The sequence below is a fragment of the Stylophora pistillata genome, chromosome 1 (assembly GCF_964205215.1).
Source record: "Stylophora pistillata chromosome 1, jaStyPist1.2, whole genome shotgun sequence".
Taxonomy (NCBI): Eukaryota; Metazoa; Cnidaria; class Anthozoa; order Scleractinia; family Pocilloporidae; genus Stylophora; species Stylophora pistillata.
The window spans coordinates 6,757,656-6,767,500 of NC_142519.1; the positions used below are offsets into that span (position 1 = coordinate 6,757,656).

The 9,845-nt window shown below is 38.4% G+C and overlaps 1 protein-coding gene across 2 annotated transcripts in view; it reads right to left on the bottom strand.

The window, feature by feature from the left end:
* Positions 1 to 135: 135 nt before the first annotated feature.
* LOC148741030 (ficolin-2-like) overlaps positions 136 to 9,845 on the bottom strand; it is a 26,907-nt gene continuing 17,197 nt past the window's right edge. Inside the window, exons 1-3 of one of the 2 annotated variants that reach the window (XM_088732961.1) lie at positions 3,312 to 4,262; positions 2,438 to 2,845; positions 136 to 1,786 (exon numbers count right to left, since the gene is read on the bottom strand). In XM_088732961.1, coding sequence (XP_088589087.1) covers positions 1,548 to 1,786; positions 2,438 to 2,845; positions 3,312 to 3,393 — 729 coding nt within the window. In that variant the 5' untranslated portion in view covers positions 3,394 to 4,262 and the 3' untranslated portion in view covers positions 136 to 1,547. Of the gene's footprint in view, positions 1,787 to 2,437; positions 2,846 to 3,311; positions 4,263 to 9,845 lie in introns of those variants that run through there. The other variant, XM_088732974.1, reaches the window with a different exon arrangement.

Here is a 9,845-nt window from a genome sequence, read left to right on the forward strand (position 1 = left end):
CTTGCTCAATATTAATCAGAAAACCACGTAAATTTGTCCGTGAAACAAATATTTTCCAATCAGGAATGTGACATGAAACTACTTCAGTGATGGGCCTGGTTTGTTCATCCCATTCAACACACAAAGAAAACAGCCTGAAATATGACATGCTTTTTATTACAATTCATCTATAAATTCATCTAATTTACCATAATATTGAAAAGGGTCGTTGATCTAATGTTGACTCAGCCATCATTGGCTTCGTTATGGTCCCATTTCAGAGGGTTTGTCAAGGAGAAAAAAGAAAAGAACTTACAAGAAAATTTTTATACAAGCAGGAGCCATAGGCTTCAGCTACAAGGCAGAACTTGAATATTAGTATCATCTCAAAACAAAGCAGAAAATTTACCTTACATGAGGTAACACTTTTGTTAACCTTCCAGCCCCCCCAGTTCTTTTCAGGTGACTTGAGCCGATGATCGAAAATAGCTTGTGGGGTGGGGGGGGGGGGGAAATCTCGATGGGGTCAGTAATGCCTCTTAAGGCTATTAGTTGAATTTGAATTTGTTTTTCTTTCCGTAGCGATTAATAAGAAAAAAGATTTACGTCAAACTGTTTTTGGCAAACGGTTAAAATTTATCAATTTTTGCATCACTAGCCAAACTTTTTTCCGTGTAATCGTATTGAGACCATCTCATGGGGGGGGGGGGGGTAGTGGGGGTATTTTTTAACTGAAATGATGTACTACTAGAAATAAAAGGACTATCCCTAAGTTACTGGTCTCAATCAGACAAATTTTAAACGAGGTCTGAGTTCGCTACGCATCTCTCGCCTCGGTGACCCTTTCACTCCCATGAATGAGATATCAATTCTGTGACTATCTGAGATACATCTTATCATTTCAGCGGGGTCTAAGAATTTGGTGTCAAATCAAACTATATCCAAAATATGTTTTTCTCGGATCTTTTTTAGATGTAGCGATTTAGGGACTGACGAAAGTTTCCTTTAAGTCAATCCTGGAAGCAAAAGGTTTGAAAAAAATTAAACCTTAAAAGAGTTGTAAACAAGACAGCAAAGTAAAAAAAAAAAAAAAAGAGATTAATTCGGTCTGTAATCATACGGGTGATTGACAAAATCGGACGAGCTCGAAGCAGGAGTCCTATTTGTTTATCACGACTCGGTACGATTCTAGAGAGAATTGGACGACACAAGGCCTTATTACCATTTAATCAAAACAGTGACAAAATTCGAGAAAGAAACTAAACATTGGTCATGCGTTAGTGTGCGTTGTCTAAAACTACGCATTCTAAGGTGTAGTAGTTAAACCTACCAGATGACACTCATTGCTCTTGTTTACAGTGCCTCCCCCACCCCACCCTTGTTCCGAATCACCTTTTTCTTCCCTCGTATAAATGGCATGCCATTCATTTACGCCACAATCGAGTGTCTAAGACGACTATTTTATGAAGTTCCCACCTTTGGTCATCACATAGACCGACTCTTTCTTCACCGATGCCGTTTGCCTTTCTGGTCGATCAAGTGTCTAAGCCAAGTCTGAGCCGGAATGTTCATTTTGAAAGCGAAAATGCCACCGGTCTGATTTTCATTTCTGATGTTTCGGGAGTGCGGCTAGCATTGTGTTTATTAAAGAATCCCCAGTGAATCCCTCCCACTCTGTTTAGATTCGACGCCCCACTGCCGTTGACTGACCACCAGCCTTTTTCCATTTCTTTACAGTTATGATTTTGACCACAGGTGCTAAACTTAGAGCCATTATGAGCATTGAGAGAATCCTCAATAGTCGCATCTGTTGAAGAAGTAAAATCCTCTCATAAATGCTTTGAAACTTCAGCTCAATTTTTGTCACGATGCAAAAAACAAAATAGAAACAAGATATTCGCTAATTTCCGAAAAATGAGTGGGAAAAATAAAAGTAAAAGAAAAAAGCAAACAACCGTGAATTGTATTGTGATATCTGGCTCAGCCCTCGCACTACAGGTCAGATTTTCAGAACCTTTGCTGAGGTTCGGGAACTCGTTAAAGGAAATTCAATCATACGAAAAATATTTTTATTAGTGTAACATGCACCTAAATGTGTGCTGTACTGTACTCACAAAGTGCTTATTCTAGCGTGAAACATATCCAACGAAAATAATCGAGGTGATGTATTGATAAACAGGCCAGATGATGTTAAGTTTCGGATAACTGTAATGAGCTCTCCTAGTTACATTATTGGCACTTCTCTATCCTCAAGCTTTGATTTCAAAACGGAGTAAACCAGTCAAAGCTAGTCAAGTCCTGAGAATGATGAATCTTAATCTTTTTGTCTGTCGACTGAAATGCATTACAATCATTTTCTTTTTCCTTTCTCCACTGAGATATTTGTTTGCTTTCGTTACACTACTTCACTTATGGTCATGCAACGAATCTACTTGTCATTATTGTTTTGTTGACTTACTTGATAAGTGGCCAATGTTCAGCCGGTACTCTTCGCTTTCATTTGCAATTCCAAACCACCCATATTCCGCGTAAAAAGTTTTTTCAGAATCTGCGTAAACATTTTTTATAGGATCTACTCCCAGATCTACTCGAAGCTTGCTGTTTCTCTTCTTTCGAGTCAGCCGATGGATCTTATCCAGTCCGAGCCAAAATTCACCAGCCAGGAAACTTCCAAAACCATGTTTGTAGTCAGCCCAAGTGCGGTTGAAATCAACTGAACCACCTACTCTTCTCTGGAACGTTGTCCAGCCCCCACCGTCTGTTGTCTGGTCACAATACACATCAAAGGCGTCTAAGTGATCAGGTTTGATTGTATAAACACCACTGATTGTCTGGCCAGATTTGTGCAGATCAGCACAATTCGTAACTGTTGAAGAAAAATGCGAAACTCCCCTTCGTCAACTAAGTTGCTCGTAAGTGAGCAGAATGAGATGTCCTAATCTTTAATGCTAGAACAGTATTGGTCAAACGAAACTTATGAGAGAAAGAAGAAAGATAAAAGAATGATAAAGGACTATAAGGAAAAATACAGAACTTGAATAAAAAGAAATGAAGAAAGGAAAAAAGAGAAGAGTTGAGAGCTCAAATTGGAGGAAAAAAAACAAAACAAGGATCATAGATGAGAAAGGTGTTCCTTCCATCAACCACATCCTCGGCATGACCATCGTCTTTGACTAAATTAACTTTAAAATTAGTTTTAGTGCGAAACGGCTCCCACACGGATGATTAATTTGCCTACACAGCCTGTGCTTAGTAAAACAGATACAAATAAAGTGACACGAGCGTTAATTAAACTCTTTATCGAAATGGTTTGGGAAGGTAATCTTACTTACAATTACGCGCTGAAGATGAGATTGGAATCACCAACAGTAGTGTCCCAAACAACAATGTAGAAACTCTGAAAATGGAGTTCATCTTAGATAATGTGAAGCCCTCTCTTCCTTTAAGCTACTAAAGGTTGTGACTGAAGAAACAACCGTATTTATAGTCAAGAGATTCCCCATTTGCTTTAGGATTGATTAGATATTTGAGCCATTGTTGCAAAAGCTATTTTTGTGTACAAAGGCTTGGTACTTGAAACATAATCATCAAAACTTAATAATGAAAGATTGTTGGGAAGTATCGGGATCGACACCACACCTTACCGTGGGCGATGTGTTAAAGCCGGAGTTCCTATGGTGGAGTAGAATTTGTCATTCAAAATCAGGGGCTTCACCGATAGGAAGAATGAAACATCTTACGGGCAAAATTGATCTCAATTTGATCCTATAACAATTTGTTCTTAGCGTTTGAAACCCTGATCATAACCAAGAAATTATGCATTGTCGGCCATTGTCAGAAGAATATTTCGTAATTAATAAGGGCGTGCACAAGAGAGTTGACAAATTTACCAGTGTTGCTGCTCAATAGTGTTTTTTTTGTCGACATTATGGACATTATTTAATTTGTTATCATTGAGTTTTCGATTATTACTTTACGTGCTAGATAATTTGAAATAGATCATCACCAATTATAATCTGCGTCATGGAGATCGAAGTTCTCTCAGTTTATAATCTCTTGTCGTTATGATGATTAAGATGATGAAGCTGCCGCCACGAGTTTTGCAACGCTGGTCTTTCCAGAGTTATGCTAAACGTGGGTGTTAAATCTTTTTAGTAGCTAGATACTTACCTAATTGCTAGAAAGATACCTTACCATCTATATAGTTATTTTGTTACCACTTTTGAAGAGTTGAGACCTCTCCTCCGGAAGTTTGAATAACACTAGCCGAAAAATGTTATTTCTTCCTAAAAAAAATAAAAATAACACTCGCACGAAGATAATAGAACGTCTAGACATTCTTGAGGTCACGAACGCCTACCGGAAGTCATTAGAGGAACTATGTACATACTGCGCATGTCATGACGTTCGCGTGGTCACGTCGCAGACGCCAGAACGCCACTTTTCAGGTTGAAGGTAGGACGCCACAAAAGTGTGCTGTTATTTTGTTTATAGGAGGTAAATTATCGACTCAAAACCATGAAAAGCTCTTCTGCTTTTCATTAAGTGATTAAAAAACGTTCTCGTAGCGCGTAAAGTGGTTTTTGCTTAATCGATAGATTAAACGGGATTCGACAATGGCAGACAATTTTCTTGTCAAGTCTGGGTGAGTTAAGTCATTTGATTTCATGACCATTTCAATCATCAAATGCAGAACTAAGATTTTGTTAAACCGGTTTTAAGCTTAGCACAAATTACTTTGAGCGATAATTTAGAATTAAGACACTTAAGCGACATTTAGATACAATAACAAAGTGCAAAATGAGATAGATGATTGTCTTTCTGCATCGGTTGTATTTTGTAACTGCACATTGTATATCGTATGCATCTATGCTAGGTTTTGAGCAACCGACTACAAACATAAGAATAACAAATCTCGCTGTGGTTAACGAATTTAGAAAAAAAAGAAATGGTCCTCTAGGCATCCAGATCATGCACTGAAAACTTCATGCGCGCTCGTTTGTTCGCATTGTTTACACAACTATGAAGTGGTAAATTTCAAGTCGCCTAATAAATTGACGAATTATTCATTCTGTCAAGAGAGTGGGGTAAAGAAACTTATTCCCTTGCTCATTAAGGTCATATCTCTAGCATCTTTTAGCAAAGACATGTGAACACGGGTAGAAGTCCGTGTCTGAAAAACGTCGACTGCTTAACCTTCCTATTTCGCGCCAAGAACGAAGGCCTCGATCCAGTCTTACGCGGCTTCTCTGCCGTTCGTGTTGTCAAGAACGTCTGGTGCTTAAGCTCTCTAATATTACCCCCTTGACGTCTCACTTGACCGCCCAAGCAAAATAATGATTCAACTTAAGAAAATCATCAATATCGTTGTTCAAATCCAGTGGTGAATTGCTCCATATTTCGTTCCATGATAACAACTCCCGACAACTTGGGATTTTTTCCCTGCCGTAGTTTCTTTTCACCTAAAGCTAAACATGCAATTCATAAACATATTACAGATATTAAACATATCTTCTTAAGTGTGCTATGAAGTTCATTGAAGTGCTGTCCACGCAAGGTTATGTTTTTCATAAAGAATTTAATTAAAGGTATTTTTGATTGAAGCTTCTACTTGTTGGCTTTTGTAGCCATCTTTTGATCAAAAGGAAAGTCGTGCAGACTCGAACAGAGACTTCAAACAAAACTGTGTGATTTATCGATACAATTTCAGATATCAGGTTTGGACAGTTACGTTACTAAAACGTTTTACTGCCATGCTGGACCAAATGAATTTGACCCGACTGCAGAGCGGAAGTGATTTAAAACCACAAAGGTGCTCGGAATTAAATCACTTTATATCTTTAAAATAACTTATAATGGTTGGGAACTATTTATGAATCTAAAGGGAGAGGTCAAAACAACCTCACAAGAAGCTGGATACTAAACATCTCACTTTTATTTTCTTGAAAAAAAAAAAATTTATGTTGCTCGGTTCGGTGATTCGTGCGTTTCACGTCATTCTAGAGTTGGGCATGATTTCCGCTGCTGTCTCTTAGAAGAGGGACCTGTGAGTGGGCTCACAAAATATTTAGTTACCAAGGGCAACATGGCCGGAATGTTTCAACTGTCATTCCAAGTTTAAAAAGAGATCAACTATTGCGTTATTGTAAAGCAGAAATATGATCCTTCTAACGTGCAAAAATGTGCAAAGTGTAATCTTACGAAAGCAGGATTTACTTAATAGGTAAATAAGGTAGAACAAAGCATTATGCTCACGTTCGAATTAAGGTATTTACTAGAGAGGAAACTACATGCCTTTCCTCGCATTTCGAATCACGTAAAAACTAGCCACCAATATGTATATAAGCACTTTGATTTAGCAAATAAAGGTAGATGTAATCAGGACGAGAGTGTGTGTGTCTCTTCGTTGAGGACCCAAAAACCGGCCAAGTCTAGGGTAAAACACTGCAGTCGGCACTTATCTGTTGGCCACGAAACCTTCCCTGTTGTAACACAACATTTAGTCGGAAAGAATGAAATTACGTCGTAAGCTTGGCTGATCATGGTTTTGTTGCTATGAAAACTGAGGAAACAGCATCAGAATAAGAGTTTGAAAACACGAAGCGTACGAGGAAGAAAGAACATTCTGACATGAATTTCAAACGTTTTCCGTAGAATCTTTAGAATATATTTTGAACTGCGGTATTAGATACATATGATGCACGATCCTCGCAGTAGATAGCGCTATTTAAGCAATAGCGAAAATCAGACCTGGAAAAAAAAAAATACAAAATTTATGAACTTCATATATGTCATTGTATCTCATTTATCACTTTCACGGGTTTATTAAGAATCAACTTAACGGCCTGCTCCCAGGTGGCTTGTTAGCTCAATTGGTAGAGTACTGCACTAGTATCGCAGAGGTCAGTGGTTCGAATCCCGTACAGGCCTGATTTTTTTTCAGGTCTGATTTTCGCTATTGCTTGAATAGCGCTATCTACTGCGAAGATCGTGCATCATATGTATCTAATACCGCTGTACAAAATATATGAACTTAATATATTTCATTGTATCTCATTTATCACTTTCACGGGTTTATTACGAATCAACTTAACGGCCTGCTCCCAGATGGCTTGTTGGCTCAATTGGTAGAGCACTACACTAGTATCGCAGAGGTCAGCGGTTCGAATCCCGTACAGGCCTGATTTTTTTCAGGTCTGATTTTCGCTATTGCTTAAATAGCGCTATCTACTGCGAGGATCGTGCATCATATGTAAGTCTACTCACATTGCTTTTTTTTCCGAAAACTAGATATATAAAGAATAAAGGCTGATAGTTTCTAAAGAAACTGTTTGGGGCTGCGTAGGTGGGGGGTAACGAAATAATTTGAATATAACAACAAAGTTGAAATGGTGAATTAAACTTTCGCTCCGACGAAGGGCTAACGCTCGAAACGTCAGCTTTTCTAATCATAACGGTGGCCAATTTACCATTTCAACTTTGCTGATATATGCAAATTATTAGATATATAAAGAGACTGTTTTTGTATTTCAAGTGTTGTTTTCAAGCGGTTATTATGTTCAAAAGCGGGAAGTGCCTGTTTGAAAATTCTTCGCAGTTTGCATCGGAGCGGAAATATTGTTCACCGATAGTGATAGGGGTACCTGCTAGACTCAGCTAGATTCAGTGGCCAAAGGCTTTTTCTACTGAAGTTTCCGTGGGCGCTAGTTCGCGCGGAATACTATTGACCACAGTCCATCATCACTCACGTGGCACTGCACTTCGAGCATCAATCGTTGAAAACTGTGTGGCGTTTCGAGGGTATCTCTCCTTCCTCTGCTAGATTTTTTCCTTCCCTTTTTGTTGGTTAAAGCACCTTCCATATCGACACAAATAGCTTCACATTCAAGTTTGTTATACTTAACCTGCTCGACCCAACTCCTTTAAACCGTGCCCACTCCTCGCTTTCTTGCCAAAAGGCAACAGTGTCAAATGGCTTGCTCCAATGTGATTCGATAATAGCCTTCAGGAGCGTGAAGTAGAAGCGCGTTTGTGCAGACAAACACCAACGCCCCGAAAAACTTTCAAGTCACTTCTTCTGGTAAAGTGTCAGTTGGCTTGAGTTCTGATCGTTGAATAGTTTATTCTCGGCTGATATTCGGTCAATGCTCGTGAAATTTGGAGATTATGTTGGAAAATATAATAAACCCCAAAAGGCTGTCCCGGATTTTCGATTTTTTCCTTATTTCTTGAGATAAAGCCTATACATTGGAAATTTTGCTCAAAGGGGCTACTTTGAAGTTGAATGATTAAAAAACAACGAAATCCCATTGATTAAAATACAAATCCCAGACACGCTTTTTTAGTTCAATAAGTGCTGGTTAGGTTCCGATAAAAAGAAAAGTGTTAATTAAAATGCATCGTCAAATAAACTTATCTTGTCAAACGTCTCAGTGTGAAAGAATAAGCTCCCATTCTGTTTAATGGAAAAAATCATAACATTAAGTAGAAAACCCGAAATCAGTGTTAATTAAGCTTTAAGAAACAGTACACGTTTACAGGGATGGCGCGCATAATTTTCACGTTATCTCAGTTTCAATGAAAACGCTAATTCTCCTTTTGTGACGCCTCAATCCGAATTGAGGCATGCGAAAAAATTGTCATGACATAATTTGTCCTTTCCTTTTATCGAGACAGTTTTAGTTTTCTCCACTAGTGTGGAAAGGCCCGTTGAGTATGTGGGCGAATCCCTTGCAAGCGGACCAGAAGTTAACCGACACATATTTTCTTAGAGCTCCCAATATGATTAGGTTGGAAAATTCGACTTAATTCAGTTAATAAAAGAAATCATATTCTATAGGAAAATTAATTACCTGCCTCGTGAATTCCGCGTTAAATTGCACTTGAAAACCGATATCGCACGAATCGCTTCGTGCGATATCAGTTATCAAGTGCAATTTAACGCGGAATTCACGAGTCAGGTAATGAATTTTCTTTGAATCGCATAACTGAATGAAAATAAGAAAACAAGAAATTAAATCGGCAATGGTATTGTTTGTTTTTAACCCGAGCGCGCGCTCTAGAAAGCCATTTCAAGCCAACTGTCAGAAGTGTCACTATGTTAGCGAATAGAAAGCAAGAGAAGTCATACACGTTTGAACCTTCGACAATTTTATTGGTACCTCGTGCTTGATTTAACATTAATTTTTAAACTTTTTAAACAAGCTTAACACTATTTAAGGATAATAGTGGTATTTGACTGGATTTACAAGCCGTTTATCGTTAACATCTTTTTTTAAATTTCCAAATAATTTGCTCGCGGAAGGAAAATAATTTACACCTTTTACCTCTTTGGTGGCAAACTGAGAGAAATGAAGTGTGCAAGCGAAAGCACTAATTTCAAGTGCAGTAACATCGTGATTAATATAAGGTAAGTCCCTTGAAGTGTTAATACGTGCATTGATCGATTCTTTATTCCTTTAGAAACAATTTGAAAGAAGTGTGTCATGAAAAGTCCAAAGAGTTTAATCTTTTTATTTGTAGAAATTCACTACAGGCGACTGCCATTAGCTGAATCGCGGTTGGGATGAGCATTCGACTGAAAGTTGATGGAAATATTCACCGGAAAGTTGTTGAACGATACACTGGTGAACAATCCACCTAGAACTCTTATTGCTAGATCATCAATGCCGTTATTCATTGATGTTGTGTTATTGCCAACTACTGATGGAAGTGCAAGGCTGTTGACATAAATTTCTCGCAAATTAGCTTTAGTGCGCGGACCGTCGCTGGCGTTGGTAGCTGTGACAGTCGTAGTGGTACGACTGAAAACCCAGCCAACTTGCTTGACATCCTCTGTTGCTTCAATAAAAGAATTTGGCTGGAGA